The sequence below is a fragment of the Podarcis muralis genome, chromosome 3, assembly GCF_964188315.1.
Source record: "Podarcis muralis chromosome 3, rPodMur119.hap1.1, whole genome shotgun sequence".
NCBI lineage: Eukaryota > Metazoa > Chordata > Lepidosauria > Squamata > Lacertidae > Podarcis > Podarcis muralis.
Window position 1 is genome coordinate 38,529,295 of NC_135657.1, and position 21,640 is coordinate 38,550,934.

At 42.6% G+C, this 21,640-nt stretch overlaps 1 protein-coding gene across 5 annotated transcripts in view; it reads right to left on the reverse strand.

Annotated features, from left to right (window-relative positions):
- TMEM63B (transmembrane protein 63B) overlaps window positions 1-21,640 on the reverse strand; it is a 73,407-nt gene that overhangs the window by 36,835 nt on the left and 14,932 nt on the right. For 4 of the 5 annotated variants that reach the window (XM_077925666.1, XM_028724352.2, XM_077925664.1 and 1 more), the window contains exon 2: window positions 196-394. In XM_077925666.1, the coding sequence (XP_077781792.1) occupies window positions 196-372 (177 nt within the window). In that variant the 5' untranslated portion in view covers window positions 373-394. Of the gene's footprint in view, window positions 1-195; window positions 395-21,640 lie in introns of those variants that run through there. The other variant, XM_077925667.1, reaches the window with a different exon arrangement.

A 21,640-nucleotide genomic window follows, 5' to 3' on the forward strand; every position in this document is an offset into this window, starting at 1 on the left:
TGCAAATGACTCTAGCGCTTGAGGCAGGATTCCTGTGCTCTGCATGGTCACCTGTTCCTCTCCCTTCATAATCTTTTGCTGTATGGCACTGGACATATCTCCTTATGACATCTGACTTTCCTTCTGTGACAGATGCAGGGGGAAGAGACCTAGCTCAAGTGCCAAGCCAGGCAGCAACACTGCCAACATACTTACAAGAAAGCACATAAAATCAAGGGCAAGGACGGTGGGCACCCCTCCGAAGGGCAAGCCCTGCAGCACAGTGCTGCGGATGCGGGCGCTGTAGCAGTAATCCTTGGTGGTGTTGTTGCAGGCGGCGGTCCTGCAGGTAGCCTCTGCTGAGCCCAGGATGGCGAACACAAAGGGAAGCATCTCTAGTGCTTCATGGTCTTCCCTGTGGAAGGAAGAGGAAAACCTGGTTAGAGGCAAAGAAAAGGGTGGGTTGGGAAGCTCTCCCACCTGCATACAAGGAGGAAGCACCTGAAGAGCTCGAGGAGGACCAGCCCCCTTGGTCCCTGCTGTTCAGCATCCTTTTTGTGTTGCACAAATTCAAAAGAGAGTAGTTAAGTGTTTGAATCACCAAGCTTCAGTCAAATTTAGGAAGTGGAGACAGGTGGAGAACCCTTTTTCTGAAGAGGACCACATTCTTTTGGATTATACAATGAATTATAGAGTTGGAAGGGTTCCTAAGGATCATCTAGTCCAACCCCCTGCAATGCAGGAATATGCAAATGTCCCATACAGGGATCAAATCTGCAACCTTGGCATTATCAGCATCACACTCTAACCAAGTGAGCTATCCAGGTGTTGGACCACCTAGCCGGAGTAATCTGGAGTCTACATGCTAACAGTGATGCAGTCAAAGCCACCAGTGGGTGTAGTCATTCTCTCTTCCTCACCTTTTGATTTTTTTTATTTCTGCTACCTGCTTTTCCCACCCCCACTTTCTTTGCATCCAGTAGGCTGGGGGGGGGGGGGAGGAACAAATTGTTCTTGCGAGGCCTGAACAGATCACCTGTAGAAAGGTACATAACTAGGAGTGGTTTCAGGTTGCCAATCTATGCATCGTGAACTAGATGAGTCAACCTTTCATCCCCAAAACCTATAAAGCAAGCGAGTGCCTGGCGTGTTCTGGTACATGGGGTCACAAAGAGTCAGACACAACTAAACGACTAAACAACAATAGCAGTAGTAGTAGTAGTAGTAGAAGAAGAAGAAGAAGAAGAAGAGGAGGAGGAGTTTGGGTTTGATATCCCGCCTTTCACTCCCCTTCAGGAGTCTCAAAGCAGCTAACATTCTCCTTTCCCTTCCTCCCCCACAACAAACACTCTGTGAGGTGAGTGGGGCTGAGAGACTTCAAAGAAGTGTGACTGGCCCAAGGTCACCCAGCAGCTGCATGTGGAGGAGCGGAGACGCGAACCCGGTTCCCCAGATTACGAGACTACTGCTCTTAACCACTACACCACACTGGCTCTCTGCAGTAGCAGTAGCAGATGGGTTAATAGCCATGTTCCCATTGCTCATTGTGGGTAAGTATGGATTTAAGAAGCTTCCTTGGAAACTGTTTCAATGACTTCACCACCTCCATGTACATAAGAGCCATAGCAGCCTTGCTGCATCCGACCAAAGGGCATTCTAGTCCAGCATTCTGTATTATAACAAGGATCAGGCAGATGCCTCTAGGATGCCTAAAAGCAGGACATGAAGGTTCATCCCTCCTCCACTTTGTCTCTAGCATCTGAAACTCAAGAGACAGACTGATTCTGAGCACGGGTGCTCCTTTTAACTATCATGCCCAATAGCCATTGAAAATGTGTTTTCAGCATAATAGTCACCCATGTTGAAAAGAGTTACGGACTCAGAAGCATGACCAGAATTCTATTGAATATTCCAAAAGACGTTGATCACCCTTTGAAATATTCTTGTGCTTATTGCTTTCTGACAGCTGGCTCCTCCTCTTCTGAGTTCCCTTTATTTTTAAAGCTACCCCTCCAGATGCATAGCTGGGAAAAAAGGTCAAAGCTGTAACATTTTCATAGTTCAAAGGCTCAAGACTGAAAACAAACTTGCAGTGCACCTCATCAAATCAGATATCATATAACTATAACCCCGAATATATAAATCTGACAAATCTGCAGAATGTTTGAAGCAGGGCTTTTTTCAGCTGGAACCCGCTGGAACTCAGTTCCAGCACCTCTCCAGTGGGTGCCATTGCCAACTAAGAGAACGAGGGAGGTGTTCATGGTGAGTTCCAGCATCTCTTTTTCTAGAAGGATAGCACTGGATTGAAGGCAGGTTGTTGCTTTTAAATGCATTCATTATTGACCTGAAACATTTGAGAATCTATAAATAATATCTGGCTCCATTTCAGGGGCTTCTTATCTGCTTTAGTGCTAGATTGAGACTTCGAAATGCTCCTAATTCTGGAGCTTGCATGTGCCCCAAGGACTGTCTGCAATTGTTCTATGGTGCAATGGGAACATCCAGCACTAGGCAAGTATACACTGGAGTATATCATTTGTTCTGTCCAATCGGTTGTAAATGCACAGCCACTACTTTTCTCTAATTGCAGCGAGCACGACTTGCCAAGAGGCACCAAGTAGGTTCCCAGGGTCCGAGGCAGCTAGAAACAAACCAAACCGGAAATGTGCCTGTCTTCAAACTAGGAGGACACCTTTTCCCAACCTGGCGTCCTACAGATATTTTCGAGTACAACTCCCATCAGCCCCAGCCAACAGTGAGGAATGTAGTATAACGCTTAAGCTTAGTTAACATTGCTAATTCCAATCTCAAATCAAATGTGCACCACACATTTCCTCAATCCAGGACCTATCGGTGATGAACGTACACTGCAAACATGGCCTAATATTAAAAGCCACCCACTAGAGCTATTTAGCCCCCAAAACATAGCAGTGACCCAACAGCGTCGCTGGAAACAAAACACACTTTATTATGAAACATGCACTGTCATATCACAGGAGTCTTGTCTTTGCCTCCACAAATTAATTCCTTATTGGCTTGGGTGAGGCCTGCTCACAGGGATTCAAGCTGGCAGAGGAATGATAAACAAAGGGCCACGCAGGGTATTGATTGACATGTGGAGCACACAGGGAATCACCACAAGGCTGAGGCTTCACTTGCTTAATAGGAGGCCCAAAAGATCTGGGAAGGGAGCCATGCAACGCATTAAAAGAAATACAGAGGCGGGGTGGAAAAAAAAGCACGGAGATGCTGCAGCAGCAGTGGATGGATTAAGAGACAAAAAGCAGAAGGCCAGGCCTGAGCCCTGGGAAAGCGAGTGGGCGTAAACTCTGCAAGCAAGGATTCTTAATGAGACAGCTACCAGGGGGAACTGGGAAACCAAGGTACCTGTGAATAACCTGGAGAAGGCAATGGGGGCGGGGAGAGAAAGCAAGTAGACAGCAGAACAGCCAGGAATCTGCAACATTCTCCACTGCAGGAGGAACTTACAACAAAAAAGACTGAGGAGCTTTCAGGACCATATTAAACTGCTTAGGAGGCACTTGCTAAACCATATTTTGCAGCCCTAACATGCGACAATGTAAAACAATTGCTACAGGCAGTGGATTTTGGCGAGCCTTATGGTGGCTAAATGGGGATCCAGGCAGATCTGCCCAATGAGACGCAACCCACAGGGAAGTTCTCCTGCGCAAGCCTCAATGACATAAATGACATAAATGTGTGGTAATGCTGCAAGAACAAAGATTAGTTCCTTAGGTGAAGTTCTCCTATTAGTGTAGCAATAATCTTAAGACTTAGAAATTGAATTGTTCAAATAGCTCCACATGTATTATCTTACGTACAACAGCTCTGTAAGGTAGACTGAAATTATCCCTGTACAGTGGTACCTCGGGTTAAGAACTTATGGTAATTCGTTCTGGAGGTCTGTTCTTAACCTGAAACTGTTCTTAACCTGAGGTACCACTTTAGCTAATGGGGCCTCCTGCTGCCGCCACAGCCCGATTTCTGTTCTTATCCTGACTTAGTGGAGTGTGTAACCTGAAGCGTATGTAACTTGAAGCGTATGTAACCCGAGGTACCACTGTATAGAGCTCCATACCCTGTTTGCTCACCACCATGAAAACTTTCTAGCTCACACGTTCAGGTGGTCAGTTTTGATAAGCCACTCCTTACCCAGTACTTTCTAGCTGGGAAGTCAGTACTGATAGATATCCCTGATCGGCAGCATGCTTTGAAATGCACTAATAAACATATGTAGCCAGTCAATGGCAGAAGAGATGCCTCATCAGATGGATGCAGTTAGACCCATAAATTTGTGTGTCCTTCTTGCACAACTACTGAAGGGCAAGAAGATCCCAAAGCAGAGGTACTGCTGCCCCATTATCTTCTGTTACAGTTTTTGCCATGAAACACTGTTAAATCCAGGTGCCTCAGCTCCTGGGGGCACCATAACAGCTTAGGAAAGGAAAATGCTGTCTTCATCTCTGCTGCACTGTCTGCAGGGCTACCCTTGATAGAGCCAGTGTGGTGCTGCAACTTCCAGCCCAGCAGGGACCAGGTGAGAGAAGGAGCCAACAGGGTCCCATCTAACCAAGCTCTTCAATACAAGCAACTCATGGTCAGATTCCTTTCTTGCATCTTTGTTGAACCACCAGTCTGCATCCAGGTCTCCCTACCTCTCTAAGGTGGGGAAGAGATAGGGAGATGTTGAAGGCAGATTGGAGAAAGGCTGCCGAAAGTGAGAGGTGCGGCTGCCAACTAATGCGTGAAGGTTAGCTGTAGAGAAGCCCGTGTTGCTTTTGTCAAATGGGAACCTGTTTGCCTTTGCATGTAGTGCACTTTTACTTCTGTGTTAGGCTTCATTCTCTATCACATTTAGTACTAGGCTACTAGAGTAGGTCAACATTTTTGTATTATTGGAGTGTATTTGTATTCATAGTTATTACATTCAATCATTTTGGGCTGTTTTTCAACCCTCCTCTTCCAAGACCCACCTTTTGAACATCTTTGGTGCCTGGGTCCCCACCACAACCAAGTCAGGCAGGCCTCTCTCCCCAGAAACACCCTCCCCCCAAGGCTATTCTTCCACCTCAGACATTTCACTATTGCTGTTGAAAAGACAGAGGCATATGCAGGACGGTGGAAGTGCTATGTGATCAAGGCATCCCTTGTGAATGCTCAGGTAGAAGGCTGCCACCTCTGCCCCATATCCAGGCTCCTGGGGGAGAGAGGTGAAAGAGCAGTGAGAGAAATTAAACTGGGTAGCCTGCGACAGTAGTCAGTTCATAAGGAACTTCCCACACCCCATTGTCTCACAGCTGTGATTCTTCAAAAGAGTCTCTTTCTAATCCACTGTCATCCACTCCCGACAGACTATGAAACAGTGTTATCCAAGCTGTCACTTTCACTTAATCATTTGTTTCTTATTAGAATTAAACTGATCTCTCCCTTTTTTCTCTCTGAACCACTCCTCTCCCATATCCTGGAAATAGGGGTGTGAAGATGGACTCCCTCATGTCTACATCACAGATTTCCCAATACAAGGGGATCTTTCACTGAAGAGTCCACTACCTGCAGTTATTTTCAGATGTTAGACAGGAGCTTTGGAAGAAGAGGAATAAACAAGAAACAATGGCTTTATATTACAGGTAGTTCTTTATGCTCGATGACTAGAGATGAGCAGACCCCACAACCTGAATAAAAGCTCCTTGGTCTGCATTGGACAGGTCATGCTTGGATCAGAATGTAAACACATGGAGTAGATTACATGTCCACGGACCCTTCTAAGCAAGGGCCGTGCCTTAGAGAGACACGATACAGAAAAAAGATGGCTGTACCCCAAAGATACATAGGGGCATCCATCTTTTTCTTTGTACATTTATCCAGGAAAAGGTGGCAGATCCTAATGTACTACAGTTTCCAGAGACTTTTCAGTAGGAGGTTTCAGAAAGCACTGTGCTTTCTTCTTGCTCCAACTAGCTAAAAAGGTTTTTTAAACAAAAAGAGAGGGAGCCAGAAAAGCACTTAAGACTACCCTGTAAGTACTTCTTAATTTTATAAAACTTTTTAAAGGATTTTTGCCTAAAAGAGCAGCACGGATATTTGCTGTAACATTCTACTTATGAATGGGAGACATGAGGCAGATTGACAAAGTGAGTGAAGGGAAAAATTTTTAGCAGTCTCCTTTTTGGGGAGACAGAGGACTGTCTTCTGCCAAATTATCCCGCATCCTCCTTATGACTTGTTAGAGAGAGTTCCCTCTGCATCCCAGTTATGGCTGAGGCACCATTGGTTGGGATACAAGACAGGGCCTTCTCTGCAGCTGCACCTGGATTATGGAACACGCTACCTCAGAAAGTTGGTTTGCCCCCCCCCCCCGGTCTTCTACCATGAGTCAAATACATTTTTGCTCAAGCTGGTCTGCACTGATCCCTCCTTAGTTGCTTTCATCTACCAGCTGTTTCTCCTTTACTACTTTTGGGGGGTTTTTTAAATAAAAAAATATGTGCATGATTTTGTAACGTTTGCATGTTTTAAGCCACCCTGAGCACTACAATAGCAGTGGCAGGACAGAGCAGGACACAAATGAATTGGGCGAATAAATAAACGGCAGCTGGAGGCAGCGTCTGAGATTTCACCAGGGACTGCACATACAACTTGGCTGAAGCCAATTTCTGTTCTACTTTGGTGCCTTGTGTGCAGATACACTTGCAGGGCTGTCTGGGAAGAGCAGCTCAGGGAGGTCTGTGCAGCGTCATTTGCATTCTGCACAGCAGGGGTTGACACCAGGCAGGCAGTGGACTTGACTGTGCAAGGCTGGTTGACAATGAGTCGCTTGTTGAGCGAGAAGAGTTTTGCCATTGGACTGAACTCCCATTGTGGCAAAGTGCAGCATGGGCACGCCATAATATAGCAGCCGAGTCTTTGATTTGCAAAGAAGCAAAGACGACTGGACCAGTCCAATATACAGCCTATTTAGGCAGAAATGAGCACTAACAACCATGTGCAGGACTGCAGTGTCTTTGCTAGGCCAGACTCTCATAGCAGACCCCGGGACAGTGAAATGTGACAAGCATTTTCCATTCTTACTAAAGCTAGGAATACATAGCAGATTTCTGTGAATCTTTTTAAATAATTACCCAAGCTAGAACATATATTTCCTGCTGTTCTGTAGCAGTAGTTTTTCACATAATTGCCCTTTAATTTCCCTTGGGCCCAAACTTCCTTCGGTTGTGTGCTTCGTGGCACATTCTTCTGTTTTCATTGTTTCTCTCTTTCTCCTTTTCTCTTGCTTCTATTGATCTTTGTCCTAAGTAAGCCATAAAAACCCTTTGCAAAATTACTGCAGCCCACAAAAACAGGTTTAACACTGTCTACTTTTTTAATGCTCCTTTCCTTCAATGTAAAGCATTAGATGCATTTTCTGACTCGCTTTGTTGTAGAGGCTATTTCTTAAAACGTTTTTTAAGCTAGTGCCTCAAATGCGTAACATGTTACCAGCTCAACTATGCTAGCTTTTGGCTATTGGGTTGTCCTGGGATTTCAGTTGCCAGGGCATCTGTAGAGGCAGATGCTTCTAAGATAGATGAACCTGAAGCGATGTTAATGTACATTTGTAGAAGGGCACGGCAAATCATAATTTCAGGATAAAAATCTTAACTGTACTTCCGCATAGCGCTCTGCGATCATTACCCACCCAGTTAAGAACCCATGGCTATTTATTTCAGGCATGTATGTGTGTAACAGAAGTGACTGCTTTTGAATAAGCAGGTCTCCCACATCAGCTGGGGTACCTTCTGTATGAAAGCCCTTCCTATATCCACACATTTTGTCAATATGCTGGTTGAGAAATAATTAGGTTTCATAGCACTCATATATGGACTAAAACTACACTGGTGCAGCAATAAGCATGCCTCATAAACTAAAATGGGAAGGGCCATAGCTCAATGGTAGAGCATCTGCTTTGCATGCAGAAGGTCCCAGGTTCAATCCCCAGCGTCTCCAGGTAGGGCTGAAATCCTGGACACCTGCTGCCAGTTACTGTAGACAATGCTGAGTACAATAGACCAATGACTTGACCCCAGGGTGGATAAAAATCAATGATTATTTTTTTTAAAAAAGCATCAAAAATGGATTTTATTTTTTTTTAATCAGATTTTTAAAATAAAACATTTTTGGAGGAAAAATCTTTCTAAAGATAGTTTTCTATTTAAGTTACATTATAGTCCAAAGGCTATTCATCAGGAAATAAGGATTTGTTTTAAGTTTTTCATGTATGCTAAAACTCAGTCTAAGTTGTGTGGTTTTTTTTTTAATTGTTTAACCACATCAGTTAACAAACATGGATCCATATGCTATAATGCTATTGTTTTTGTTAAATAAATTGTTTAAATTGTTATTAAGGAAATTATTATTTTTCTCCTTCCAGTAAAGTACAGCAGAAAAGTTGTCCAAATATAAACAGTTAACTTATTAAACCTCACAATAATTTCATAATTATCTGTCTATGTATTTCTAATAGTATAACCAAATCAGTAATTTTTGAAAGAACTGTAAAAACTACTCTGAAAATTTATTATTCCAAAAATGAAACCTTCATCTGGTTGTAAATATTAAGATTATACCAGCAAGAATGAATCTTTCTGCAAAATTCTTTTATTTAAATCAAGTCATACTGACTAGTGATTTAAATCGTGATTTAAATCAATTTGATTTAAATCAAATCCACCATGTTTGACTCAGTGTAAGGCAGCTTCATGTGTTCCTATGTGTTTTCACATAGGTCTTAAGTACATTACCATGTGAAGTGGGAGACTGGTCCTATAAGCATGAACTGCATTGTAAGATTCAGCACATGTATGATGAAAGCAGTGTGAGAAGGTCTAATGAATCATACTGTAGGAAGACATTTCTTTCTCTTTATTTCTTTCTTTCTGTGAATTTATTTCTGCGAAAGGAATTATGCCACGTACAGGTTCCTAGTCCCAGCAGAAGACGACAATAACAATGCAAATATTATTAAATGTTACAAGAGACACCATTATACAATTACATGCTTGCTGCTGGATGCTAATGATCAAGGGAACTGGGGAGTAGGAGATCTATCCCCATAGTCGTAAGGTGACACTTAATTTAGTAATTGGTATGTACACACGTACAGAGATGCAGTTAGGACAGGAATTGGGAGTCAAGAGCAGAAAAGCAACACAGAGGCAAGTGAGGCTTCAACTGCAGTGGGTGTCAAAAGCAATAAACAAAGAAACAAACCTAGCAGCTGGCAGCCAAGCCTCTTAAAGGAACGCCTGACCCCAGGAGAGACAAGCTGGTGGCTGGACTAATGTCTGATAATGGAACTTTATACACGCTCTGTAGTATAAACAGGAAGGAGGGCTCCCTGGAGCTTCCCAAAGTTTGTCGTAGCTGGGGCTGATGGGAGTTGTAATCTAAAACATCAGCAGGGCAGCGAAGGTTGTTTTAGAATTATGGGTTAGTGGAATATGGAAATACAATAAAAAGCAAGCCTGCGATGACAGGGTGTAGGTGGTATCTGTGTGCTGGACTAGAGTTCAGGGCCTCTCTGTGCCCCAGCAGCTTTAGTTGGAAGGAAGTGTCCCTGTGGTCGCTTGCTATAGTTAATAGAATCTGACACCCTCGTCTACATCATTATCCTTTCGGAGAGAAAGTCTATTTGCTCAGCAGAGGAAACAACAGGATGTAAGTGCTGATGAGTGACAGGAGATATAAGGAAATAACCTTTTGAGTCAAAGGCCAGCATTGAAGCAAGCAAGCAACATCCTGGAATGGCAACAGAGAGGTGTTGTACATCAACAGGTAAAAATAAACATGGCGCAGGGCATCCGGCATGTCTGTCAGGCTACAGCTGTGACAAAAGAACACACACCTCTGGCACTGGTAAGAATATGCCAACAACAACAAACGCACAGCCCAAAACGCTGCAGAGTAAAAGAGAATCATACCTGGTCAAAGCAGAAAATATCACCAGAGCCTGGGGCAATCCCATAATCCCATGTGGAAAAATTAGCTCCTAGTTCTAAGGTCTGCGGCAGCACATTTATTGTTCATTTTTATATTCCCCCTTTCCTCCCACAGGAGCCCAAGGCTGTTAACAAGATGCATAAAATGCAAATTTAGCAAACTAACAGTTAAAATATCAGAGATATAGACAAAGAGATGTTTGTTGGCAGGGTGGCTGGTTAAAGAGTTGCCTCATCTAGAAGCAGAAGCAGCTTAGTTGCTGCAAGGCTACTCTGCCATCAACTATTACCCTCAAGTCTCATTAGTGACCAGACTTGGGCCTCTTAGATTGCAATCCTATATGCTTACCTAATAGTAATCCTCACTGAACTCGGTGGGGCTTGTTTCCAGGTAGATATGCATAGAATTGCAGCAGAGAGACGTTCACCACAGTTAGTTCACCCCAGTTAGCACACTACTCCGACTAGTCTGATCTCTAGGCTTCCAGTTTCATCAAAAGGAGAGAAGTCAGGAAATGGTCACACTTAACAGGAAAGGGATCATTTTCTAATATGACATGAAACAGATAATATCATAGCCTTCAAGGATGATGAGCCTATCAGTATGCAGTAATTTACAACAGCATTAAGGTGGGATGAAGGTTACATAAGCAAAATGTCACGGAAAGGTATTAAAAGTATCATTTTGCTTCAGAATATTGCACATGTGTCTGTAAGCTTAAAGGTAAAAATTGGAAACCAAAAAAATGCCTGTCTGACATTTAATAACCTCCATTCCGTTTCTCAGATTATCTAGAGTCTCCTCTCCTAAGTCTCTGGACCCTATGAATTGTATTGCATGTTTATGTTTCTGGTCCATCCTATGCCAGGGTTTCTAGTCCATCTTGGTTAGGTTCCAGGACAGCAGCATACTCTAAAATACACACATATAACTGATAACTTGAAAAACATCAGCTAAATGTAAATCCTAACTAGACATCTTCCCCTCTTCAACAGCTGCTTAATATCAGGCCAAAGGTTTAGTGTCACCAGTTCCATGCTATGAACTCTCTTCCAACAGAGATTCAGCAGTCAACTTCCAGAGATCTCTTGAAGACTCTCTTATACCAATGAGCCTACTCAGTTTAATTTACTTTTTAAAGAGAAACTGATTTATCCAGTGATTATTTTGTATTGTTTTTAAAAATAGTTAATGCTGTGCACCACTTTGATATTTTATGTGAGTGGGCAGTATAGATATACTTTTATAAAAAGATATATTTAAAATGACATTTCCACCATGCAACAAGCTATTCCAATTATTCCAAATTTATCAGATTTGTGAAAATCTCCAAGGAAAGGCAGTTGTTGGGGCAAGTATCCAGAAAACTTCTCAGTTTGAGCTCTCTGTGCAAATTTGGTGTACAAAATGCAAAGTATGATCACCTCGGTGTCAATTGCAGAGAACAGGTTTTTCCTCCTGTTCTTGCACAGAGATCATTGATTCACCATATGAGAATACCATTTCTTATCCAGGATTCAAGCTGTGAATCTTTCACATCAAACAGCCAACATAGACATTTCCCCTTCCTTTGCTTGTGGCTTATAGAAAAAATTAAAGACAGTTTAATTATAAAACTCTCCAAGTGGTGTACACAATATAATTATCAATAAATCATTGCTAAAATCCACAAAACTGTTAAAATATTAGGTATACATGATAGTTAATAAAACACAGATAAAGCCAGTAAAGCATTATAACCTAACATAAATGACTAAATGATGTCTGGGTAGAGTTGCTGAAATAAAAAGTTTTCAGCAAGTGTGTAAAGCTATATAGAAAGGGCTCCTGACTGATGTCAATAGGCAGGAGTGCCTATGCATTGGTGCTGCCACACTACACGATCAGCTCCTTGTAAATGTGAAATCTTTATCATATGGCACTTAAAAAAATGAATGTTCTGCATAACAAAGTGGTTAAATAGCCATGCATGGGCTAAATTGATCCCACGAGTAACCTGTTCCCAAGCCATTAAGGGCTTTATATACTGACAGGAAAACTTTGAAAATAGCTCAATTCAGAAGCCAGTGCAACTCTTTGAGCACAGGCACAGTAGATTATTCAAGGGAATAATCTCATAACTGTTGACTCAAGTTAGCTGAGTTCTCAACCACCAAGCATATGATCAGGCCTGTGGGAGGAATCTAAAGTATTACTGGACTGTTGAACACAGTGATACGCTTTGGATTTTTCTCCCCCTTTGACCCTTCCCCACCTTGGAAGTTCCATCCATTTCACAACACTTTGCAATGTGCTATTTGTTTGGGCAGGGGGAGGGGGTGCTTGGAACCCACCCTGCATGTATTATTAACTCATGACAAGTTGGGCTTCACCCAGAGTCAGATACTCACTGCATAGGATCTACTGGAAAACTAATATGCAGGCATTCTTCTATGAGAGAGTTCAGCTTTCTACTGGCTGCCAAGGCTGAGTCACTGGAGTTCATTGCTTCTGGGAGAAAGTGGATTCCAGAAAAGTAAAAATGACTAGATCCTTCACACGTTCCCTCTTCCTCACCCTTACTTCCCCCAGCTGACTCTTTCAAATACTGAACACTCCATAATTTATTCTGACTGACTGAGCATAGACATATGCCAATCGTTGTTCTCAGGAGAAGCCAGTGTCAGGAAACCTACCTTTAAACTCTGAATTCCCTTTGGCAAACAATAAGGACACAAGTGATTCTTTCAATATACAGCCCGCACCAATGTACACCTTTCTCAAGATCACTCCCAGTACGCCTTCTGTGCTAGAGGATTGTGCTAGTAGCACAGGATAAAATGTGTTGAAAACCTGTACTCCTATGAAATGCTTCCTCAGGACTGATGGCATAGCAGCAAGCCATCGTGCCTTGATTCAGACAATGTCTTAATTTTTTAAAATCCAATCAGCCCTTGGGTTAAAAAAAAAAGGAAGAAAAATGTGTATTTGAAGATAAAATGCCATCAGAATGCACACACTAAGTGAAGCATTATCTAAACACATCTTTTATCATAAATATATATATACTGTAATTAAATGCAACTTTTAATGCAGATTTTAAATAAAATAAAATGCAGATTGATACAGAAACAGGATGCAACAGTCTTGTGAATGACAATGCGAAATTAGCATGGGCTGTAAATAGACTGTCCATGTCTACTTCACCCCTGACCAGTCAGTCAAGGAGCTCACTGAAGTCACGTGTTTTTCCACCTCGCTGACAAAACGAGATAACCTAATGATGCCCCCCACCTTTTGCTTCTTGGAGAAAGAGCAGGATAAAAGTGTGAAAAAATATTATATATCCTTGCTCACCAGGAAATCATTTCCCCCCTTTTTACAATTCTACGATGCAGAAACCCACTAGCCACAAATTGATAAAGGGTCCATACAATCTCCAACAGAGGTGCTACCTGGTTTACTTGACCTGTTTAATGGTATCATTAATGTTACACTGCTTAATGTAGTGCGTAATGCCATGATTAGCAATGGATGGCATGTTCCATGAAACTGCACAGGATTCAGACAAGTGACAGACCTCTGGCTGTTTTAACTTAGGCCATCACTGTTTTCTTATGCAGTGGAAACAGGAAGCAACAGACAGAGCTTAACTGGCACAGGCAGTAGGAATACTGGCTAGCTTGTTTGAGAAGCACTAGGTTAAATAGGACGAAGCTCTTAAAGAGAAAATCCAGACCTCCACAAAGTAAGCTGTAGGCTATATTAAGACTGACCACACTCTGAGATGGAAAAATACACCGGTCCAAGTCAAAGGGAGGAACTCACTGCAGTGGGTCAGGTTTGTTTACAGTCTATTCCTGTCACGCTAATCTTGCCACAGCCCTAGGAATAAGCAGAAGGGGTGGAATTTCACACCTGGCAGGCTGCCTTCCTTTATCCCAGCACTTTGCAAGAGTATGCAAATGCTCCAGCCGACTTCTAGGGAGCAGGTTCCACCAATGAGCATGCAGAAGAATGGAATCCAGACTCAGGCTACTAGAGGTCAAGGGACCAGATTCTTCCTTAAGAGCTGCCATGAAGCAGAGTCATTTATCATGGCCTTTGAAGGGTACAGCAGGCAGAAATGAGTTTAAACTGCAAGAAGGATTAATTGATTGTCAAGAAATTCTTCCTGAAGGGGGGGAGGTTAAGTAATGGAGCAAACTATACTTAAAAAACAACGCCCTTCTAAACCAGGACTGTAAACCACTGTATAATGTTTACTTACGGGCACAGATCTTATATAGTTGTTTTTTTAATGATCTTTATTGGTTTTACAAATTTTACAAATTTCGCCATCATAATACATAGCTTATTTCTTTTTACCTTAATGCTTTAACTCTAACGAGTTTGTACTTCCCTCCCTCCTTCTTCTGGTTTCTCTATAGTTTCTTTATCTTTATGCATTTGTCCTGTTTACATTCTATGTATACTTAATACTATGAAGTAGTACTATTCAAAATTTCGTTAATGTACATCCTTCAATTGTTGTAATATATTTGTTCAATATTCTTAAGTCCAAACCAAATGATTTTTAATAAACCTTATGAGGTCTACTGCAGTCCCGCAAGTGTCTTTATTTTTGTATAGTTCTTTTCTATGTACCGTATGTTGTAAATTTCTGATCTTATATAGTTTTAACATCTGCCAGTATTAATATTTTACAATTTAAGGTAATAATAAATAAATAAATAAATAAATAAATAAATAATAATAATAATAATAATAATAATAATAATAATAATATATTTATTTATACCCTGGCCATCAGGCTGGGTTTCTTCAGCCAGTCTGGGTGGCTCCCAACAGAATATTAAAAACACTATAAAACATCAAACATTAAAAACTTCCCTAAACAAGGCTGCTTTCAGATGTCTTATAAAATTCAGATAGTTGTTTATTTCCTTGACATCTAATGGGAGGGCATTCCACAGGGCAGGCACCACTACTGAGAACACCCTCAATTTTAAATTGGTGATTTATTGTAATTGATTATTGATGTAATGTGATAATCGGATGATTTGTAATTGTTAGTGGCTCTGGAATCTTTAGGGTTGAAGAGTAGGGTATAAGATGTATGTAAATTAATGAATAATCTCTTTCACATAATTGGAGGGCATTCAAAGACACAGAGGGTAGTTTAAAAATAAATCATTTTCACAAGTAAATTGATCTCTGAAATTCATTGCCAGAGGAAATGGGGATGGCAAATGGCATAGCTGGATGTTTAAAAATAAATTTAAAAAGCTTGTCCACCTGAGAAGGTAGCCCATCTTGGAGAAGGAAAACTCTGATCCTAAACCTCCACTGCCTTGCAGGATATTTTTGATAGAAGAAAATGCTTAGGAGTAAACCCTACACAAATCTGGAGTGTAGTCCATAAGATGGTTGGATCCCTTGTACTCCTCCTTCTGGCAACTCCTGCAGTCAAGCTGATGCCAAATGTATTGCTCTGCTGCCCAGGACATCTATACACACTGCCCAGGCTTCAGCCCCAGGGAGGTCACTTTGGTGTTGCTAACACAGCAGTTTGACTTCACCTAGGACAGGGGGAGACAACCTAAGGTCCATGGGCCACAAGTGGCCCACAGGGGCTGTTTAACTGGTCATGAGCCACCCCTGAACCGAGCTGTCCATTTGGCGAGTCCCCCTGTGCTGTGCTAAACCAGGATGGGAACTCGTTTCCGCAGCGCTGGAAATTGCATCTGCACAGGTGCCAGAAATCACAGGTGCGTGCGTTCATGCAGGCACGCGAGCTCATGCAGTGTGCAATCCAGCCCACAGAGGGATCTCTGCTGGAGTGAACCGACCCAGGCAAGGTAAACCTTGCTGACCCCTGACTTAGGAAGTGCACTCCATTGTCTCGAGATATATGGATGCCATCAACTTTGTAAATTCCTCCCTCCCTCTCTCTCTATTTGTGCGTGTGTAAGTGAGTGAATAAGAGAGAAAGAGCACGCCTGTTTTATCAGTGTTAAAATAGCCAGAAGAAATCTAGAAGGGTTTTTAAAATTCACCTGTGGAGTTACTTATTAGCTTAATTTCCCCCCCAATATCACTTTTCTCATGTGAGCCAGTTGCCCAGTTTTGAATATTTGAGAAAGAAGGATGTGCCCATGATGAAGATAGGATATAAACTTCTGCATGCCATAACAAATAGTGAAAAACCATGGCAAAAACTCTTCTGTGTGGTCTGTGAAAGATGTGTCATAGCTACATATAGCATTTTTTATTGTTTTTGTAATTCACAATCCCATACCTATAACCTGCTTCTTGCTGGTGCAGGGTAAAACACACACACACACACACACACACACACACACTTTTAAATCCCAACTCCTTCATCACCCCACCTTTGAGGTCTAGCTACAGCCATGGGAAAAAGAAAGTATGCCCTTTTTGAATTCTGTGGTTTTACATATCAGGACATAATAGCAGTCATTTGTTCCTACCTTGTCACCTTTTCTGCTTCGAATAGCATTCTCCTACTCATGCAAATACATAGCAATAATTATTACAGTGTCTTGCTGGTGAGAAAGTGATACAGATCGTATTTTGCATAGGCCTTCAGTTATTTGAACCAAGAAAACAAGGGAGGGAGATGGAATTGGCATTCTGGAGAATGAGAACTCCCTGCCCCTCCTTTTTTATGGCAGAAAGCTCCAATAAATTCTACATCAAAACACTGACATCCTCCCTGCCCAGCCCCTCCTAAGAGGTGATAAGATTCAGTTCAATAGCTTGTGCTAGAACAAGAGGAAGCAAATCATTCAGCGTGAAGGAACACTTGGAAAAGTGTGAATTGTGCCAGACTATTGCACCAAAGGTGCATGTTTTAAATCAGGAGGTGGGCTGGGGGTTGGGAGAAAAGCATCACTTGCTGGCATACAGGAGGGAAAATGGCTTGCTTAATTTATGCTGAATACTTACTCCCTTGCTCCAGGGAGTTTGTCACCTGTCTCTGCAGACCTGCCATAGCCTTGCCCACTCATACTTGACATCACCATACTGCCTTAGGCGGACAGGGCTTCTTGGAACAGAAATCATTAGTTAAAGGGCTGCCTAAATTGGAGTCACATGTTTGGATAAAAACAGGCATGCCAGCTAAGGCCACAATCCTAGCCCCATTTACTTGGGGGTAACCCCACTGAAGGAGGCGGGTGGCGCTGTGGGTAAAAGCCTCAGCGCCTAGGGCTTGCCGATCGAAAGGTCAGCGGTTCGAATCCCCGCGGCGGGGTGCGCTCCAGTTGTTCGGTCCCAGCGCCTGCCAACCTAGCAGTTCGAAAGCACTCCCGGGTGCAAGTAGATAAATAGGGACCGCTTACTAGCGGGAAGGTAAACGGCGTTTCCGTGTGTGGCTCTGGCTCACCAGATGCAGCTTTGTCACGCTGGCCACGTGACCCGGAAGTGTCTCCGGACAGCGCTGGCCCCCGGCCTCTAGAGTGAGATGGGTGCACAACCCTAGAGTCTGTCAAGACTGGCCCGTACGGGCAGGGGTACCTTTACCTTTTTAACCCCGCTGAATTCAAAAGGGCTTGTTTTTGAGTAGGATTGCACTGTGCATTATCCAACTGCAAGCTGGATTGGGGCCACATCTTTATGAGGTCTGCACATATATGCTGCATAAGATGCAAACTAATCCAAGAGATGCAGAGTTAATTCCCCTCAACCCCACTGCAACGCCATTTGTATAATTTCCCATGAAAGATTCAAACTGACAGTTCTCAGGACCGCTCATCTGCTATGACCATTAATTAAGATGTATTATCATTACAATCTTTACAATCTTTAAAAGCCCAATAGGGGAAAGACATTCTCTCACAAATGTTCTTCGGGGGGGGGGGGGGTTTGCAGGATTAACTGACATGCATAAACTAGCATAATTTAGCACTATTTAAATGCAAGACGACCTTGCCTATTGTACATTACTCCCTGAATTTGTGGCCTTAAACACAGAAGATGATAAATAAAAACAAACCGTTACTCATTGGTTACTTACATGCAGTGATGTGCCAGCAATTCTCTTTTCAATTTCTTCCGCAGCAAGGTACTATTATTTCAGGTAGCAAAATGCCCAAGGCCAGTTCTAATCATTGCTATGCATCAATAACTCGATTTTGCCAGAGATTAAGCAAAAATCCCCAGAAGGCAAAAGTGTGTATGTGTGTCAGGTTGCAGAAATGGCAAAACAAGCAATGGATGCAGAGAACTTTGTTGTCTTTTGAGTCCAACTGCATACAGATACACGATGTGCTTCTAATTCAAGGCCACAAATTTTCCAATTACAAGAGAGGGGATTTCAGCTTTCAGCTAACATGACCCCAAAAAACCTTCACAAAAACAAACCAACACATTCATACGCTTACCCTGCAGTGCAGACATGTCCAAACTAAAGGCATAAAAATAACAATATCTGATTTAGGTAATTTATTTATGCTCAGTGATATGGATGAATTGGGAAAGTGGATTTTATATTCTGGGCTGGGTGGGTGCTTTATTGTTTCCTGGTTATTAAGCTTTTAATGTTGGTGCACTTATGGAAATATTTTGTATTTTGGATATATGGCACTTGGGGGAGCTTTGCTCAGAAAAGCAGGCTATAACTATTTTAAATAAATACATAAATTAGTAATTTCATGGCAAAAGCAAGATTTGAACCAGGGATCTTTTCGCTTAGAGCCCCAGCCTCTTAGCCACTAGGCTACATCACCTGCCCATTACAGGCATAATTGCACTCTTCTTTTTGCAGAGCAGATCCTTGCTCATTGAACAAAGATTTAATGGGCTCCAAGTAGCTACTTGAGAAAAATGTGGAATAGATGATAGACAAAAGCCCAGCTGCTCAGAATATATGGGAAATTGCCTTGAGACATGAAATCAGCCGACAGAATCTCTGTGCCTTTGTAGAGGATTGGTATGTAGTGCAAATGTCATGTCATGTTTGTTTCTCATCTCATGAGCATCACCCAGAAGAAGCGACCAACAGCATTGTCCCACAAAAGATAAAACTGAGGGTGTGCTTTGCTCAAACAAACAGGAAAGCCCCAAGTAAATGTATTTAGTATCAGGATGCCAGACTGACCTTCCAGTTTCTAAAAGTGCTTCAAGTCAGGCAGTCAGAGACTACTGAACCAGTATGAAGGACTTCACTTCAATGCAGCTCAATAAAAGTAAACTCTATAATGCTGAACAAGCTTACTTGTGTCTTGTGGGCTTTACAGATGGTCACTATGGAGGACAGGAAAGGTTCCAGGTGAGCAGAAAAGTGCAGATACAGGATTAATTTAAAAATTGGACTCTGGGATATCGCAGGCTTGTGTACATAATTTCAGCACTGACACTTTTAAAAGAAGTGACTATAGTTTGCATAGAATCTCTGCATGGAAAGTGTTTCTCCATCTAGCCAAAGGTTACCAGATTTTTTTCAATAAATCCGGGGACACTTCAACTTCCTATTAAATAGATGGATTTTGTCAGGGGACTGATGTGTAAATCTGGGGCCTGTCCCTGGGAAATGGGGACGCCTGGTAACCATAATCTAGCCCAGGCTTCCTCAAACTCGGACTTCCAGATGTTTTTGGCCTACAACTCTCATGATCCCTAGCTAGCAGAACCAGTGGTCAGGGATGATGGGAATTGTAGTCTCAGAACATCTGGAGGGCTGAATTTGAGGAAGCCTGATCCAGCACAACATAGTTCATTCTCCAGGGTCTCATTTTTAAATTGGAGATGTTAGGGATTTCATTTGAGACCTTCCACAGGCAAAGCATACACTCTTCCACTGATGCCAGCAGTAGCGTGAAATCTGACAGCCAGGCACAGATGATGTCAAATGAACCCAGTTGTTAACAATGTTAACTTCTATTAGGTCTGCAGAAAACATCACAGACAACTTTAGTAAGGCTCTCATTGCACAGTCCTGCTTTGTGTTACTGTCACAAAGTGCAGAAACATGGTTCGAAAGAACTACCATTGCAATATGCAACCGATTTCTCTCATTCCAAATGGCCAGAATCAATCCATTAAAACCCACAGTCCGAATATGTTTATTAATAAGTAATTTGGGGTTCAGTTCGAGGGAGACCTGAAAGGACATCTAGTGAATAACAAAGTGACCGTGATTCAGCAGTGCAGAACTGTTGCAACAATTGCCACATTTGTGCTGGCTTGATAGAGAGAAAGAAATGTATCGTAGACTCAGAAAGCAACAGTACTGTTCTATTCCTGCACTCGATGTTATTTCTAATTTGCACACTTTAATAAAGGAGGTTCAGAAAAGAAGAGGAACAAAACTGATAAGAGAGGTGCCCAGAAAACATAGTTGAGAAATACTCACTGGATTTTTATTATTATTATTAGAATCTGCTTAGAAGCATTTTTATCCTATTCTTCAACTGAAAAGGCTTCCAGAGTAGTTTACAGATTTTTTTTTTAACAACCCCCACACAAACACATCCTTTATCTATAATGGTTGATGTGGAGCAGCACAATGTTTTACACAGAGCTAATCCAGCACCACTACCCCATGGGAAAGGTACCATGTTCTACATGACTTATGAAACAGATACTGACACAGCAATTACTTTGCTTTGTGAGAAAGTAGAGAAACACGTGCACTGTATACGCCTTGGACAAATCTAAAACTTCCCACAGCTCCCACAAAGGGGGGGAAGTAGTGGGTTCTAAAGCACAAAAAGGGAACCTGTTGCTCTCCAGATGTTGCTGGTCTACATCGGAAGGGCCAGAGGTTCCCCACCGCTTTGCTAAAGGAAATAAAGAGAGTTATAACAAGTTAAGGAGAGCTATGGCTCCTGGATGTGGGTGGCACTGTGGTCTAAACAACAGAGCCAAGGGCTTGCTGATCAGAAGGTCAGCGGTTCGAATCCCCGCGACAGGGCGAGCTCCCGTTGCTCAGTCCCAGCTCCTGCCAACCTAGCAGTTCAAAAGCACGTCAAAGTGCAAGTAGATAAATGGGTACTGCTCCAGCGGGAAGGGAAACGGCATTTCTGTGCGCTGCTCTGGTTCGCCAGAATCAGCTTAGTCATGCTGGCCACATGACCCGGAAGCTGTACGCCGGCTCCCTCAAAAAATAAAGCGAGATGAGCACCGCAACCCCAGAGTCGTCCACAACTGGACCTAATGGTCAGGGGTCCCTTTAACCTTTACCTATGGCTCCTGGAACATCAGCCCACCACTATAGCACAGGACCTGCACATGGGTATCCTACATTTCTGCCCCTAGAAAAAAGGGGGAGGAGAAAACATGAAGATTGTCTCGGATACATTAATAAATCAACGTGCTCTCCACTGCCGTTTGCCCATTAGTGCTTGAGCAGATTTGAAGCTGAATGCTTCAAAGAGCTTCAAGCATGGATTCCAAGGCCCTTGAGTGAAAAGGATGTATGAAAAAAAAGGAACTGGTTTGAAACAGCCAAGTGGGGCAGGGGGAATAGAAAGGGGGTCGGAAACGAGGGGGCGGGGGAGGATTTCTGAATGGCTATTTACAACTTAGAACAAAGAGGAAAGAGTTGCTCTGGCTGTTTACTCAGAATATGGGTGAAGTATTGCTTTGAAACGACAAGTAGGCAAATTTAGGGTTCAGAGTTGTGTCAGGAGGGGTACTGGATCTCTTTCAGCTAGGA